Raw genomic sequence first — 18,494 nt, forward strand, 5'->3', positions numbered from 1 at the left:
CCACTGATACCTTCTGTCATAAATATAAAGGGAAGGGTAACCACCTTTCTGTTTACAGAACTATAAAATCCTGGCCAGAGGCAAAACCCTTTCACCTGTAAAGGGTTAAGAAGCTAGGATAACCTCGCCGGCACCTGACCAAAATGACCAATGAGGAGACAAGTTACTTTCAAAGCTGGTGGGGGTGGGGCGGTAAGGGAAACAAAGGGTCTGTCTCTCTGTGTGTTGCTTTTGCCTGGAACAGAAAAGGAATGGAGTCTTAGAACTTAGTAAGTAATCTGGCTAGATATGCATTAGATTTCTGTTTTGTTTAAATGGCTGGTAAAATAGCTGTGCTGAATGGAATGTATATTCCTGTTTTTGTGTCTTTCTGTAACTTAAGGTTTTGCCTAGAGGGATTCTCTATGTTTTGAATCTGATTACCCTGTAAGGTATTTACCATCCTGATTTTACAGAGGCGATTCTTTTACTTTTTCTTTAATTAAAATTCTTCTTTTAAGAACCTGATTGTTTTTTCATTGTTCTTAAGATCCAAGGGTTTGGGTCTGTGTTCACCTATGCAAATTGGTGAGGATTTTTATCAAACCTTCCCCAGGAAAGGGGGTGTAGGGCTTGGGGCGATATTTTGGGGGGAAGACGTCTCCAAGTGGGCTCTTTCCCTGTTCTTTGTTTAATATGCTTGGTGGTGGCAGCACAGGGTTCAAGAACAAGGCAAAGTTTGTACCTTGAGGAAGTTTTTAACCTAAGCTGATAAAAATAAGCTTAGGGGGTCTTTCATGCAGGTCCCCACATCTGTACCCTAGAGTTCAGAGTAGGGAAGGAACCTTGACATCTTCCATGGCATATCTTGTAAGATTCATTTCTATTTTGTAATATTGGTATCAATAACATTATAAATGGTCACACTTATTCCATACAGCATCACAAGGCACAAGGCCTCTTGACTGCCAAAGAGATTCACATAAATGTTCTGAAACGCAGAGCTATTTGTCTAGCTTGCAAAGCATTTCTTCCTGTGTTATGGACTAACAGTTGAGGAAATGACAGACAACACAACAGCAATATTTTATGTCAACAGACAGGAAGGAATACAATTATCCCTCCTTTGCTAAGCAAGTTCATCTCTGGAATTGGTGCATTCATCAACAGATTGTACCAGTAATTCTGCTTCTATCAGACTTTCAGAATGTCCTGCTGGACCGGCCCTCTCATCTGCAAATTGCCCGCTAAAGATTTGAGCCTGCAAACCATCTTCTGCAGGTGGGGATAATCAACAGTGTTGCTTCAGATCAGAACAAGAAATGCCAAACATTCTGTTCGACAGTGGGAGATTTGGGGAAAGGCTGAATTCAGTCTTCTTGTCAGATGTTTTCCTTATCTCATGGACTCTGAGAATAAAGTGTACCTATCCACGGATTATGTAGGTGAGGTAATATCTTTTATTGGACCAACTTCTGTTGGTGAGAGAGACTAACTTTCAAGCTTACGAAGAGCAGTGACACTTTGAGTTATTTTCCCAAACTAAAGCAGAGTAAGCTCATAAGTTTGTCTCACCAATGGAAGTTGGTCCAATAAAAGATGTTACCTCATCCACCTTGTCTCTCTCTGTCAGTAAAAGAAGCTGTTTAGTTGAAGTCCAGAATATTTTTGCGAATAGCAGGAAGGACTCTACCAGATTGACCTGTGCACCTAAATGGAAGAGGTTCTTTATTTGGGCAACACTATGCCATTTGTCTCCCTTAGAAGTCCCAATTCCTACTATTCTGGTCTATCTGATATGCTGAAAGCATTCAGGGCTATCCATCAGCTCCATAAGGGTACATCAAGCACCAATATCATCCTCCCATCCAAGGGGAAACTGTATTTTCTCACCCTATAGTTGCTATATTCCTTAGGGGTGTTATTTCATGTGTTTCCCACTTTCTGTGAGCTCCCTTCTTTTTGGGACCTCAATATAGTGTTAGGTGGGTTAATGGGGACCCCCTTATGAGCTGTTAGCACTTGCTTACCATATCATCTTTCTATGAAAATGACCTTTTTAGTGACTATAACATCAGCTTGAAAGGTAAAGGAGCTGCAGGTCCTCACGGCTGGTCCACTTTAGACTGTGTTCCGTAAAGACAAAGTGATCCTTAGGGTTCATCATAAATGTTTTCCAAGATTGTCTTAGATTTTCATTTCAATTAGACTATTCACCTGCCATTTTTCTTTCCTTAGCCCCCCTTCAACCAGGGGGAGGTCAAATTGCACACCCTTGATGTGGTTAGGACTCTTTCATAATACCTTGAAAGAACAAGAACCTTCAGGAGTTCCCTTAGGCTGTTTGTAGCATTTGAAGATTGGGTGAAAGGTCAGGCAGCATCCACTCAAAGACCGTCTAAATTGGTATCTAATTGTATTAGGGCATGTGTACATATAAACCACTACAGCAGTACCTCTGCAGCTTTGTAGTGCTTCAGTGAAGACACTACCTATGCTGAGAGGAGGGGTTGTCCCATCGGCATAGGTAATCCACCTCCCCAAGAGGCAGTAGCTAGGTCGAAAGAAGAATTTTCCCATCGACCTAGTGCTGATTACACTGGAGGTTAGTTCAGTTTAACTGCATTGCTCAGGGGATTTTTCACACCCCTGAGCGACACAGTTATACCAGCCTAATTTCCTAGTGTAGACCAGACCTAATGTAGACATAGTGTCACGGCCTTAGATAATTCTATGACTTATTTAGATTAGAGCCTACTCTACCAGGGCTCAGGATCTTTTGTGTCTTCTGTGGGAATCATACCAATTTCAGAAATTTGTAGGGCAGCTACAATGGGGATGAGTCCACACTTTCACCCAGCTATTTTTTAGTTGAGGCCTCAAGATTTGATGTCCTCTTTGACAGAGCTTTTCCTGCAGTCTTGATTTAAATAGGGCTTCTAGCAACCTTCTCCTAATTATGAGGTCACTTTTCACTAGTCATCAGAAGTGGAATACATGTGGAAAATCACTTGAGGTAGAAAGAACAGTTACTTACCTTACAGTAACTGTGTTTTTTCAAGATGTGTTATCCACATGAATTCCGTGACTTGCTCTCTTTCCCCTCTACTAGGGAGTTCTACACCACTTGGATTCTGAACTGGACAAAGGAACTGAGGGACACTTGAGCGCACTGCATCCTTCATGCCCTTAGGTGAAAATATAAAGGGGATAAAATATTAATTATTATTGTTACATTACCTGGCATTCTTTTTGGTATTTGACCACTCTCCCTTCTCATTCTGATGTCTGAAAATCCACACTTCCCTCCTTTTGATGTAACTTGTAGTCTGTGATGTCTTGCCTGGTTTTGCTTCTCTTGAGGGAAGAAAGACAGGTTTCTTTTTATTGTAGATGCCTGGCAATGATTAGCCACATTTTAGTAGTTACCACTATCCAATTAAGTTTATTTTTTCATAATTAAAAGGTGCCTTAAGAGAGGGAAAATAGAGAGAGAGCATGAATCATGAAATGAAATGTAATTTAAAACAATGCCTCAGGCAAATATTGCTAAAATATCATTAGGGAGGGTGGATCAGAGCTTATCTTATAAAATTGTAGGCTGGTACTTTAAACTGTTAGATCATAAATAAAGTATTTGAATACCCGCAGGTGAGTGTTACAGCCCTCTCAGTACACTTTTCTGTCTTTTTTTTCCTTTGCATAAAACCTACTTAATTTTAGAAATGGAATCCAGAACTATGTAAATCAGATGTTTGTATGTACATGAATGAAAGGGAGAAATTCTGACTCAGAAATAAGGTCTCCAAACTTCTGGTAACAGCATATACCCACATATGTCACAACAGGTTAATCATGTTGCCCACTCTAGTGTTCATTTGCATGTTATCAGCAGAAAGACATTGTTTTCCAAAATACTATTTGGGAGCTATATTGAAGTGTTAAAACACTTCAGTCTGCTGTCCAAAGTATGCAGCTGCTTTGAAGTGCCACACAAGTCTTTGAGGAGCCTTTATTACGGACAGAGGATGAAAGCTGTCAGTACCTTGCAAAACAGATGTGTCTGGTTAGGGGAAAATGAGTTGGGTACAGCTGAATTAAGCATTGCTCATTTTGAGAACATAAATACATAGTTCAAGACCTCAAACCTGGTTTCCTATCCCAATGTTTCTGTTGGCTCCTCTGTCTGTTAGAAAAATTGTGCAGGTAGAAGTGTAGCAACTTTAGTACATATTCTTCTGACTTCTTGATAAATGTAACTCATTTTACACAACTCATAGTGTGGTTCTGCAGCATCATAACTTTAAAGGATCTTCTCTTGATAGATATTGTATGTTTGCTCTCTACACAACATAAAGAATATGGGGAAATCACACTGGCACGGTGGGGTTACAAATAACTAGGTTTATAAATTATATACAAATATAGAAGGCCATGCTACCTAAGTACACTGCTACTGTGGCAGGGTTCTGGTGCAATAGAAGACAGGGAGGCCCATTTGGGTTCCCAAACTATTTAAAGGGCTATTACCCAATTTCTATACATTACATACTCCTCCCCCTTTAGAATGAAAGGGCAAACAAAAATTGCAAACATATCATTATCAGTGATACATAAGATGGTGTAAATTATGTCTGAGAGGTGGTTTATGACTTCTTTCAGGATAATATTTCATAGGGATCACAAATATCTATATCGTCTGGTGTAGCTGTATCAATATATTCCTGCGCTACAGTATTAGGGTCCCTTGTAGTAGAAATAGGGAAAGGTTCACTGGTACTATGACAAATCACGGTCTATGGCTATATTGTAGGCTCAATATTTCAATAGGCATCACTGGTGTAAAACATCCTGCTGAACTTGTGCTCAAAAGCTAGTTCTCCATGACAAGTTTGGTGCTACTTCTGCCTAATGTGACAGAGGACCAGTCAATGATGTAATCACTCCAGGTTTCCACAAGTTAGCTCAGTAGTCTCTTACCAAGTTTCTCCCATGTGAAAACTCTTTCTTTCTGTATATTAGGCTTCAACAAGTCCAGACAAGACCTTAAATTACATCCCATAAACAATATTACTGGTGTCTGATTTGTAGTAACAATAGAAAATCTGTAATCATGGGTTGTATGCTACCTTTTCCCGGGGTTGTAACACATATTGCTTTCTTGAATGTCTGAATAAAACTTTCCACTAATCCATTGGTGGCAGGATGGTAATGAGTCAATGTGAAGTGTTTGATACCATTTCTTTTAATAAACAACTGGAACTCTTCAGATGTGGTTTGAGTTCCTTTGTTGCTTAGAATCTGTTCAGGAACATCTGACCTCGAAAACAAGAGTTTTAACACTTCTATTGTCTGTGCTGAACTGTTTGAATTCATACAGAAAATTTAATGCCATTTATAAACATATGTCACATAAATGGTCCAGCAGATTACATGTCAATTCTAGGCCACGGAATAGTTAGCTTACAGAGTGGTAGCCGTATTAGTCTGTATCAGCAAAAAGAATGAGGAGACTAACAAATTTATTTGGGCATAAGCTTTTGTGGGCTAAAACCCACTTCATCAGATGCATGGAGTGGAAAATACAGTAGGAAGATATATATATACAGAGAACATGAAAAAATGGGGATTGCCATACCAACTCTAATGAGACTAATCAATTAAGGTGGGCTATTATCAGCAGGAGAAAAAAAAAAACTTTTGTAGTGATAATCAGGATGGCCCATTTCAAACAGTTGACAAGAAGATGTGAGTAACCGTAGGGGAAAAATTAGCATGGGGAAATAGTTTTTAGTTTGTGTGATGACTCATCCACTCCCAGTCTTTATTCAAGCCTAATTTAATGGTGTCCAGTTTGCAAATTAATTCCAGTTCTGCAGTTTTTCATTGGAGTCTGTTTTTGACGTTTTTTTGTTGAATAATTGTGACTTTTAGGTCTGTAATTGAGTGACCAGGGAGTTGAAGTGTTCTCCGACTGGTTTTTGAATGTTGTAATTCTTGACGTCTGATTTGTGTCCATTTATTCTTTTACGTAGAGACTTTTGGCCAGTTTGGCCAATGTACGTGGCAGAGGGGCATTGCTGGCATATGATGGCATAATTCACATTGGTAAATGTGCAAGTGAACAAGCCCTTGATGGTGTGACTGATGTGATTAGGTCCTACGATGGTGTCCCTTGAATAGATATATGGAATAGTTAGCGACTCCTAAGATTGCAGTGGACCATGTTTAGGCATGTGTTGCATTTGCTGACAGCCTTGACACTGCTTTGTCATTTTCTCTATTTATCACTGGCCACCACACAAAACTCCTAGCCAGGACTTTCATTTCCAAATGGCCTTCATGTAATTCTTGGAGTATGTAGGACCAGATCTTCACTTTGGTGCCAAACATTAGGAAACCTTGTTATACGCTTAGCCAGCCCTGGATCATTCTTAGTTTTGTGTTTGTATTATGGTGTTTGTCACTGGCAAAGGTTCCATTTGTGCCAATATAGAATATATTGACTGTCTCTGGTTCTACTTCATGATCCTCACCCGCTACTGCCAGCGACCAGCATGATAATCAATCTTCACATGCATGTTGTTAATATTAACAATAGAGGGGAAGGAAAACAAGCCAGAATAGAGAAAGAGCAGGCTAAAGAATATTTAGATAAGTTAGATGCATTCAAGTCAGCAGGGCCTGACAAAATTAATCCTAAGGTACTTAAGGAACTAAGTGAAGAAATCTTGGAATCGTTAGCAATCATCTTCAAGAACTCATGAAGGATGGGTGAGGTCCCCAAGGATAGGAGAAGGGCAATCGTAGTACCTATTTTTAGAAAGGGGAACAAAGAGGACACTGCAAATTGGTCAGTCAGCATAATTTCAATACCCGGAAAGATCTGGAAACAAATTATTAAACAATCAATTTGTAACCAGCTGGAGGATAATAGTGCAAAATAGTGCAAGAACGAATCCTGCCGGAGCAACCCAATTTCCTTCTTTGACAGGGTTACTGGCCTAGTGGCTAGAGGGGGAGGCAGTAGATGTGATTTATCTTGATTTTATTAAAGCTTTTGACATTGTGTCACGTGACATTCTTACAGTCAAATTAGGGAAATGTGGTCTAAATGAAATTGCTATACAGTGGGTGCACAACTGGTTGAAAACACATACTCAGACAGTAATTATCAGTGGCTCTCTGTCAAACTGGGAGGACATATCTAATGGAGTCCCTCAGAGGTCAGTCCTGGGTTTAGTGCTATTCGGTATCTTCATTAATGACTTGTATAAGCATAGTTACAACTCCATTATCCAATTTGTGGATGTCACCAAGCTGGGAGGAGTTGGAAGCACTTTGGGGGACAGGATTAGATTTCAAAATGACCTTGATAAATTGGAGAATTTGTCTGAAATCAACAAGATAAAATTTAGTAAAGACAAGTTCAGAGTACTGCATTTAGGAAAGAACTGCATCACGAAAGAGGCATCACTATAAAATGGGGAATAGTTGGCTATGGAGTAGTACTGCAGAAAAGGATCGGGGGGTGGGGTTATAGTGGATCACAAATTGAATGAGCCAACAATGTGATGCAGTTGCAAAAAAGGCAGATATTCTGGGATGTATTAGTGACTGTGTTATATCTAAGGCATGAGAGGTAATTATTCTACTATATTAGGTTCTGGTGAGGCCTTAGTTGGAGAACTATGTCCAATTGTCGAAGGTGCACTTTAAGAAAAATGTGGATACATTGGAGAGTCCAGAGGAGAGCAACAAAAGTGATCATAGGTTGAGAAAACCTGACCTATGAGGAAAGGTTAAAAAAAATTGAGTATATTTAGTCTTGAGAAAAGAAGATGGGGGGAGCTGGTATATGTTAAGGACTGTTATAAAGAGGACAGTGATCAATTGTTCTCCATGTCCACTGAAGGTAGGACAAGAAGTTAAGGGCTGAAGCTGCAGCAAATATGATTTAGGTTAGATATTAGGAAAAAGCTTTCTAACTATAAAAACAGTTACGCGTAGTGGAATAAGTTACCAAGGGAGGCTGTGGAATCCCCATTTGTGACATTGGAAGTTTTTAAGACCAGGTTAAACAATTTGTCAGGGAAAGTCTAGGTATACTTGATATGCTAGGTATACTCCCCTGTGCAGGGGGAGGGAATGGACTATATGACCTCTCAAGGTCTCTTCAAGACTTCTGTATTGGTTGGTACTATTGAGCAACAGCAGAACAGTGAGTGCCCCAGGATATTGCCCATATCTGTAACTGTGCTGCAGCCATTGCCGGTACACCTTTCTTTGGGTTAAAAATTGAAACTAGTGGCTGCTGCTCTGTAACCAAAGTATATTGCTTCCCATAAAGATATTGGTGACACTTTTTAACTCCCCAGACTAAACTCAATATGGCAGGCGACCAGCTTGGCTTAACGGTGAAATCCTAGCGGATCTTAAGCATAAAAAAGAAGCTTACAAGAAGTGGAAGGTTGGACATATGACCAGGGAAGAGTATAAAAATATTGCTCGGGCATGTAGGAATGAAATTAGGAGGGCCAAATCGCACCTGGAGCTGCAGCTAGCGAGAGATGTTAAGAGTAACAAGAAGGGTTTCTTCAGGTATGTTGGCAACAAGAAGAAAGCCAAGGAAAGTGTGGGCCCCTTAATGAATGAGGGAGGCAACCTAGTGACGGAGGATGTGGAAAAAGCTAATGTACTCAATGCTTTTTTTGCCTCTGTCTTCACGAACAAGGTCAGCTCCCAGACTGCTGTGCTGGGCATCACAACATGGGGAATAGATGGCCAGCCCTCTGTGGAGAAAGAGGTGGTTAGGGACTATTTAGAAAAACTGGACGTGCACAAGTCCATGGGGCCGGATGAGTTGCATCCGAGAGTGCTAAAGGAACTGGCGGCTGTGATTGCAGAGCCATTGGCCATTATCTTTGAAAACTCGTGGCGAACGGGGGAAATCCCGGATGCCTGGAAAAAGGCTAATGTAGTGCCAATCTTTAAAAAAGGGAAGAAGGAGGATCCTGGGAACTACAGGCCAGTCAGCCTCACTTCAGTCCCCGGAAAAATCATGGAGCAGGTCCTCAAAGAATCAATCCTGAAGCACTTACATGAGAGGAAAGTGATCAGGAACAGTCAGCATGGATTCACCAAGGGAAGGTCATGCCTGACTAATCTAATTGCCTTCTATGATGAGATTACTGGTTCTGTGGATGAAGGGAAAGCAGTGGATGTATTGTATCTTGACTTTAGCAAAGCTTTTGACACGGTCTCCCACGGTATTCTTGTCAGCAAGTTAAGGAAGTATGGGCTGGATGAATGCACCATAAGGTGGGTAGAAAGTTGGCTAGATTGTCGGGGTCAACAGGTAGTGATCAATGGCTCCATGTCTAGTTGGCAGCCGGTGTCAAGTGGAGTGCCCCAGGGGTCGGTCCTGGGGCCGGTTTTGTTCAATATCTTCATAAATGATCTGGGGGATGGTGTGGATTGCACTCTCAGCAAATTTGCGGATGATACTAAACTGGGAGGAGTGGTAGATATGCTGGAGGGCAGGGATAGGATACAGAGGGACCTAGACAAATTGGACGATTGGGCCAAAAGAAATCTGATGAGGTTCAATAAGGATAAGTGCAGAGTCCTGCACTTAGGACGGAAGAACCCAATGCACAGCTACAGACTAGGGACCGAATGGCTAGGCAGCAGTTCTGCGGAAAAGGACCTAGGGGTGACAGTGGACGAGAAGCTGGATATGAGCCAGCAGTGTGCCCTTGTTGCCAAGAAGGCCAATGGCATTTTGGGATGTATAAGCAGGGGCATAGCGAGCAGATCGAGGGACGTGATCGTCCCCCTCTATTCGACATTGGTGAGGCCTCATCTGGAATACTGTGTCCAGTTTTGGGCCCCACACTACAAGAAGGATGTGGATAAATTGGAGAGAGTCCAGCGAAGGGCAACAAAAATGATTAGGGGTCTGGAACACATGAGTTATGAGGAGAGGCTGAGGGAACTGGGATTGTTTAGTCTGCAGAAGAGAAGAATGAGGGGGGATTTGATAGCTGCTTTCAACTACCTGAGAGGTAGTTCCAGAGAGGATGGTTCTAGACTATTCTCAGTAGTGGAAGAGGACAGGACAAGGAGTAATGGTCTCAAGTTGCAGTGGGGGAGGTTCAGGTTGGATATTAGGAAAAACTTTTTCACTAGGAGGGTGGTGAAACACTGGAATGTGTTGCCTAGGGAGGTGGTGGAATCTCCTTCCTTAGAAGTTTTTAAGGTCAGGCTTGACAAAGCCCTGGCTGGGATGATTTAATTGGGTATGGGTCCTGCTTTTGAGCAGGGGGTTGGACTAGATGACCTCCTGAGGTCCCTTCCAACCCTGATATTCTGTGATTCTATGATTCATTATTTTTCTATCAATTTGGGCATAATTATGTTCTACTGAGGTCAGAGATCCAGAAGCAAAGACAATAGGCCTTTCAGTATGATCTTCCAATACGTGTGAAATTACTGCTCCTGTTCTATATGGGAAATAATCACAAGCCAAGTTTATAGGTAAAGATGTATTGCCGTATGTAAGCACTTTTTCAGATGTTATGAGCTTCTTTACTTCATCCATAGCCTTGACACACTGTGTGGGCCAACAACATTTCTGTCCATTCTGTCAGTTAAGTCAGGAGATGTTCCATTGTCGCTATGTTAGGTAGGAACATAGGAGTGCTTGCTCATTCCATTCCATATTAGGTGGTATCCATAGGGGACGGGCTCTGGTGCCCTCTGGAGCGACACACACATACCGCGGTATAAGGGGTGCCTCCAGCTCCCCCCACCCTCAGCTCCTTCCTACCGCCATTGACGGTGTTGGAACGTCTGCTGCTTCAGCTAGCTTTTCACTTCATTCAGTGTGTCTCACAAACTTTTTTTTTCCATGCCAAATAGTTGTATGTAGTTAGAGTTACCCTCAGTGTTAGTTCTAGTTAGTTGGTCCCGGACGGGACTCAGCCAAGGGACGGGGCATGCCCCTGTCCCCAGGCTGTAAGCCATGCGATCGTTGTAAGCAGTGTAGGCCCATCAGTGACCCTCACGTTAGTTGTTTAAGGTATCTAGGCGAAGGACACATAAGCGATAAGTGTCACATTTGTAAAGCATTCAAACCCTGAACAAAAAGGGAGAGAGACATCCATCTCAGGGCATTCTTGATAGTGTTGGCCCTGACACCGGCACCGGAGTAGAGGCCCGATTCAGCCGCAAGCACCACAGCTTCTATGCAGAGCACCCCACCTGCGCCATCTATGAGCCGGCACCAGTCCCCCTTCCCGGCCCTGGCCAAGAAGCCCAAGAGGGCCGCAAGGGGAAGATCTCCCACTTCGGTAAGGGAAAGGAGAGGGCCGGAGAAGAGCCAAGACCTGTGCTGGATGGCTCAACACCTCTGTCAGGGAGTCAGGCCCCAGCTGAAGTAGAACGGTCTAGCCCCTCCCATACTATGCCCACCACACCAGACAGAGACGAGGGCCTCCATCAGCTAGAAGTCCTGTCGACTCCCAAGGCCCTGGAGGCAGCGCAGGAGATCCTGACACTATCGGTGCCTCCCACACCGGCCCTGGCGGTACCCAAGTCCAGGGATAAACCCACCTTGGGACCATTCCATGTGTCCCTGACTCAGCAGCACCGCTCCCCATCACAGGGGACGTCCAGCCAGTGCTCACCCACATGGAGCCGTCATGCCTCGGACGTAAGGAGGCAGCCTAAGAGAATCCCTCTTCGGTCTCCGGACCCTGGACACAGACAGCCGGATTCGAGGTGCGGCTCACTGGTAACCTGATGCAGACCTGCGGACTGCATGAACATCAAGACCGACCCCTTGTGTCTCCAATGCCTCGGCACTGATCACGTGACTGATTGGTTGAATGGAGCCACCGGTCACCCGCCTGCCAGCACCTGTCGCCGAGACGCAAATCCCAACGGTCAGGGAGATCCTCCTGATGGCCAGCCCACTCTGGCTCCCAGTCCCGCTCTAGGTCCTGGTACCAGTTGAGCAGCGTGAGGTGTAGATTACCAGTCTACCGACGCAAATCCACCGAATGCCGAAAATCCCCGAGGGCCCGTGTGAGGGACCCGTCTTGATCGGACAGGTAGCCTCTAACCTGGTGTTCCAAGCAGAGGAACTCGAGGAGCCGTCGGACTCACTGTTCAACATCCTTTGTTCCACAGTGCCCGCCAGGATGGCTTTACCCCTACATGAGGGGGGTATTGAAAATAATTAATGCCCTGTGGCAAACCCCCTCCTCCCTGCTAACTATTTCAAAAAGGGCTAAGCTCAAATACTTTGTGCCAGCTAAAGGCTATGAGTATCTCTCTACTCATCCGGCCCTAAACTCCCTTGTAGAAGAGGCTGTTAACCAGAGAGAAAGGCAGGGTCAACCAGGGCTACACCCAAGAATAAAGACTCGAAGAGACTGGATCTGTTTGGGCAAAAAAAATATTCGTCCTCCAGCCTTCAGTTGAGAGTGGCCAACCACCAAGCCCTCCTTGACCTCTACGACTATAACATGTGGCAGACCATGGCCAAATTTGAGGTCTTGCTGCCCCATGGGTCCAGGAAGGAGTTCCGGGCAATCCTCGAAGAGGGCACGGCTGTGGCCAGAGCGGCCCTCCAAGCAGCTTTGGACGTGGAAGACTCCATGGCTCTCACCATGGCATTGGCCATTTCCATTCGGAGGGCATCCTGGCTTCTCCTCTCGAGTCTGTCGACTGAGGCTCAGCAGTGGATGCAGGACCTCCCCTTCGATGGCCAGGCCCTGTTTGCAGAGCCAGACGGATAGTAAACTGCACGGACTGAAAGACTCCCACACTACCCTGAAAACTCTAGGGCTGTACATCCCTGGTCCAGCCCATATGTGGTTCAGACCTCAGCCATCTCAGGATCAAGGGAGCCAACCCCATCCGGAGCCACCCCATAAGAAGAATAGGGGCTACAAGCGCCGTCCGAGCCATCCACCCTCTGCCCAATGAGGCTCGACCCACAACAAGCAGGGGGGCAAGCGAGTGTTTTGAGAGTGCACTCGAGGGTGACCTACCCCAGACTATACCCCGGATCCGTCTTTCGCGCTGTTTTCCAACCACCTTTCATTTTTCCTCCCCACATGGACCACTATAACTTCAGACCTCTGGGTCCTCAATACTGTGGCACAGGATTATGCCCTCCAGTTTCTTTCTACACCCCTTCATGTCCCTCTTCAGGGACCCTTCTCACGAGAGTCTTCATGCACAGGAGGTAGAAAGGTTGCTGCAGCTGCGTGCGGTGGAAAAGGTTCCCGCGAGTACAGGAACAAGGGGTTCTATTCCTGGTACTTTTTAATCCCAAAGGCCCAGGGTGGTCTACAGCCCATCCTGGACCTGTGAGACCTCAACAAATACCTGAAGAAGCTGAAGTTCCGCATGGTCTTCCTGGCCTCCATCATCCCCTCCCTGAATCCGGGAGACTGGTATGCCGCCCTCGATTTGAAGGATGCATATTTCCACATAGTGATCTTTCAAGGTCACAGATGCTTCCTACGTTTCACAGTGTGAACTGACCACTATCAGTCTGCAGTCCTACAGTTGTGACAGCACTGAGGGTGTTCACCAAATGCATGTCGGTAGTAACCACTTACCTCAAATGTCAAGGTATCCAGATCTACCTGTACCTTGACAACTGGCTCGTCAAAGGCTGCTCCAGGTCCCAAGTTCAGAGGCATGTTGTGATTCTGCAGGCCACATACCAAATCCCAGGGCCTGCTGGTAAACAACAAAAAGTCAACATTAGTTCCGGTGCAGAGGATAGAGTTCATCGGAGCAGTGCTCGACTCCACCTGTGCCAGAGTGTTTCTACTGCAGGGGAGGTTTCAGACGATAGTGGACCTCATCGTGTGAGTTTCCGTGTTCCCCCTGACCATGCCCAGGGGTTTGCTTGTGCCTGCTGGGACACATGGCAGCATGTACGTATGTCGTCCACCATGCTAGGCTTATGATGCGGCCCTTACAGCAGTGGCTGCTGACGGTCTATTACAGTCCAGAGATCACTTGGAAAAGGTAGTTATCATCCCACCTACAATACTTACCTTGCTACACTGGTGGACCAACCCCAGGGCAGTCCTGGAACAAATTCCATTCGACAGCTCTTGTCACTCGATCGAGTTGATATCGGACACCTCAGACCTCGTCTGGGGAGCTCATCTCAGTGGCCTCCAGACCCAGGGCATGTGGTCCCCAGAGGAGATGACATTGCACATAAATGTCAAGGAGCTCAGAGCAGTACGCTTGGCCTGCAGAGTCTTTCTACCACACCTGGCAGACAAGGTGGTGAGAGTGTTCACAGATAATATGGCTTCGATGTTTTACATCAACAGTCAAGGGGGAGCACGCTCATTGGCCTTCTGCCAAGAGGCACTCCGACTGTGGGATTTCTGCATCGACCACGCGACCCAACTGGAGACCTGTCACCTCCCCGGCATCAGGAACACACTGGCAGATGGCCTCAGCAGATCCTTTTCCTCTCACCATGAGTGGTCGCTCCATCCAGAGGTAGCCCAGTCCCTCTTTCAGAGGTGGGGAACTTCCCAAGTGGACCTGTTTGCCACCAGACACAACAGGAAATGTCTTCGCTTCTGTTCCCTACAAAGCCTGGGCAAAGACTCCTTCTCCAACACCTTCCTCCTTTTGTGGTCAGGGGCTCTGATTTACGCCTTTCCACCGATCCCACTCGTCAGCAGAGTCCTGTCAAAGGTCAAGAGAGACCTGTCAAAGGTCAAGTCATCATGGTCACCCTGGCATGGCTGCGCCAACATTGTTTCGGCATGCTGATGGACCTAGCGGTGGCCGCTCCCTGGCCCCTTCCCAACCTACCAGATCTGCTCTTGCAAGATCATGGGCATCTTCTAATCCCAATCTTGCCCCCCTCCACCTCATGGAGTGGATACTGCGTGGCTTAATTTGGAGGAGCGGGCCTGCTCTAACGAGGTCCAGCACATCCTTAGAAAGCAGAAAGCCTTCCATTAGAGCAATCTACCTGGCCAAATGGACGAGGTTCTCCCACTGGGCGTCTGAGCACAACATCTCTCCAACCCACTCCTCCTTACAATCTATCTTAGATTATCTGCTCCATCTTAAGAATCCCTCTCTTCTATCAGAGTACACCTTGTGGCTATCTCTGCTTTTCACCCGCCAATCTAAGGTCAGGCAGTGTTTTCACAGGACATGTCGGTCTGTTTCCTGAGAGGCTTCGAGAGACTCTTCCCGCCGGCCCGGCCTCCTGTTCCACAGTGGGACCTTAACTTGGTTCTTTCTAGGCTCATGGGCCCACCCTTTGAGCCTATGGGCTCCTGCTCCCTCTCCCACCTGTCATGGAAGGTCGCATTCCTTGTGGCGATAACATCCACAAGATGGGTGTCGGAGCCTAGAGCCCTGACATCGGAGCCACTGTATACGGTGTTCTACAGGGACAAAGTTCAACTGCGACCCTATCCAGCCTTTCTGCTGAAGGTGGTGTCTTCCTTCCATGTCAACCAGGACATCTTCCTCCCAGTGCTTTGTCCCAAGCCATACACTACTGTGGAGGAAATGAGGCTGCACACCCTGGACGTCAGATGTGCCCTGGCATTTCACCTGGAGCGTACCAAGCCCTTCTGCAGGTTGACCCAGCTCTTCATCGCGACAGCGGACAGGATGAAGGGCCTTCCGGTGTCATCGCAGAGGATTTCCAACTGGAACACTTCCTGCATCTGGACCTATTACAAGCTGTCACAGGTCTGGCTGCCACCGATTGTGAGGGCCCACTCCACTAGAGCTCAGGCGTCCTCGGCGGCCTTCCTGGCACACGTTCCCATCCAGGACATTTGCAGAGCCGCAACGTGATCTTCACACATTCACAGCACATTATACCATCACTCAGCATGCCAGAGACAACTCTGGGTTTGGCAGAGCTGTGTTGCAATCTACACATCTGTGAACTTCTACCCACCTCTGCTGGCACTGCTTGGGAGTCACCTAATATGGAATGGACATGAGCAAGTACTCGAAGAGAAGACAGTGACCTTTTCTGTAACTGGTGTTCTTTGAGATGTGTTGCTCAGGTCCATTCCAGAACCTGCCCTCCTTCCCCACTGTCGGAGTTTCCGGCAAGAAGGAACTGACAGTGTGGGGAGCCGGTGGCACCCCCCACCCCTTATATACCGATCCAGAGGGTGGCAGAGCCAGTCTCCTACAGATACCACTGAAGGAAAAATGCCCGGCACCAGTACATGTGGTGAGCACACATACCTAATATGGAATGGACATGAGCAACACATCTCAAAGAACAAAGGGATAGCTGAGTGGTTTGAGCATTGGCCTGCTAAACCCAGGGTTGTGAGTTAAATCCTTGAGGGGGCCATTTAGGGATCTGGGGCAAAAATTGGGGATTTGTCCTGCTTTGAGCAGGGGGTTGGACTAGATGACCTCCTGAGGTCCCTTCCAACCCTGATATTCTAAGATTCTATTTCTTTTCACAAACTACTGGTGCACCAGTTCTACTCCATAGACTGCAGGAAAGACAGATATTCTAGGGCAGGGGCAGGCAAACTTTTTGGCCTGAGGGCCACATCGGGTTTCCAAAATTGTATGGAGGGCTGGTAAGGGGAGGCTGTGTCTCCCCAAACAACCAGGCATGGCCCAGCCCCTGCCCCTATCTGTCCTCTCCCCCCCCCCCCCCCGCACCTCCCACTTCTCACTCCCTCATGGCTCCTCCGGGACTCCTGCCCCCCCATCCCCTGATGCCCCCCCCCCCCCCGCGGGATTCCTACCCCATCCACCACCCCCTGCTCCCTGTCCCCTGACCACCCCTGAACTGCTCACCCCTGACTGCCCCCTGCCACCCATCCAACCCCCCCTCTCATTCCTGACTTGCCCCCCGGGATCCATGCCCCATCCAACTCCCCTGTTCCCCACCCTCTGACCGCCCCAACCCCATCCATACCCCGCCCCTGCCCTCTATCCAACCCCCCCGGCCCCCTCACCATGCTGCCTGGAGCACCAGTGGCTGGCAGTGGCTACAGCCGCGCCGCCCAGAGGACCAGGTCACGCCGCGGCTCTGCAACTGCGCTGCCTGGCCGCCCAGAGCATTTCGGCGCTGAGGCTGTCGGGGAGCGGGGACTAGCCTCCCAGGCCAGGATCTCAGGGGCCGGGCAGGAGGGTCCCACAGCCGGATGTGGCCCGTGGGCCGTAGTTTGCCCACCTCTGTTCTAGGGGTATGTATGTGCAGGAGAAAATGGGAAACAGGAGGGAGGAGGAAATTGGAATGTGTGTGCACAGGAATGTTTGGATGCCTCGAGAGGGTACGAATTTGAGCATGCGCATAACAGGAGGGAAAGGGAAATTGGCATGTAAGCTTTGGTGTCTTTGTGCAAAGCAACTGTAAATCCATGTTAATTTGCAAGTATGCTCTGGCTGCTTTGTCTCTTCTACCAAAAAAATTTGTTCACCTAGGAAGATTTGTGAACAGAGGCCTCATGGCTAATTAGAAAGGAACATGAAGACAGAGTATAAAGTCATCTGCTTTCAGGAACTGTATTTTTCCTACGATCTGTTTTTCAAAGAATACTATTTTGTGTTGATTATAATATCCCAAGATCTCTAGTAAAGTACAAACTATCTGTATGTCTGTCTATTTTATTTTATTTTATTTTATTTTATTTACCATTGTCTTAACTGTCTAAGAACTTAACTTTTCTTTCTGTGAGACTACAGGTTATGGTATGAGAATCCTGGTGTATTTAGTCCACCTCAGCTGACTCAGATCAAGCAAACATCTCTTGCCAGAATTTTGTGCGACAACGCTGACAATATAACCAGAGTGCAACGTGATGTCTTTAAGGTGGCCGAGTTCCCACATGGTTATGGTAGCTGTGAAGAAATTCCTAAACTGGATCTCAGGATGTGGCAAGATTGCTGTGAAGGTCTGTATCCAGGGAGAGTATTGGGAGTGCATCCTATGTTTCTGGTTATGTTTTTTTAATGGCCTGCTTTGAAGAAATTTTACGAGATTTTTAGTTACTATTCAACTCTAACTCAATCTGAACTAGGAAGATGGATAATGTGCTTACAAAACTATACTTGGAGTGTGCAGAAGTAATATTCCACTTCCCATAGAAGTAATAGGCGGTGAAGGAATCTGGTCAGGAGATTGATGTAGCTACTGTATAGTTAAGGCTTTGGTTCTGTTGTATTAGCAGTTTACTTATAAAAAACATTGAAAGCTTACTATTTTTCCTAAATGACCTTAAAAATTCTAGTAAATTCCATTGTTTGATTAAAATTTAGACTGTAAGAATCAATGTTTTGCTCACTGTACTTAAATTTATAGGTACTAAGTCATCCATGTATTTAATTGTTATAGCTGTGTAAGTAGGAAGCATCTGTTTTTGTTATCCTTCCTGTTTTGTTCAGTGCAAAATGCTTTTCCACATGGAGGGCAGAGGAGCAGACACTTAGTTACCAAAACCTGTTACCTCTTAGAT

The 18,494-nt window shown here is 46.0% G+C and overlaps 1 protein-coding gene across 1 annotated transcript in view; it reads left to right on the plus strand.

The window, feature by feature from the left end:
- Positions 1-18,494, plus strand: part of PXDN (peroxidasin) — a 154,689-nt gene that overhangs the window by 117,355 nt on the left and 18,840 nt on the right. Inside the window, exon 19 of the mRNA XM_077811568.1 lies at positions 17,725-17,933. Coding sequence (XP_077667694.1) covers positions 17,725-17,933 — 209 coding nt within the window. The remainder of the gene's footprint in view (positions 1-17,724; positions 17,934-18,494) is intronic.

Source organism: Eretmochelys imbricata, chromosome 3 (genome assembly GCF_965152235.1).
Source record: "Eretmochelys imbricata isolate rEreImb1 chromosome 3, rEreImb1.hap1, whole genome shotgun sequence".
In the NCBI taxonomy this organism is placed as follows: Eukaryota; Metazoa; Chordata; order Testudines; family Cheloniidae; genus Eretmochelys; species Eretmochelys imbricata.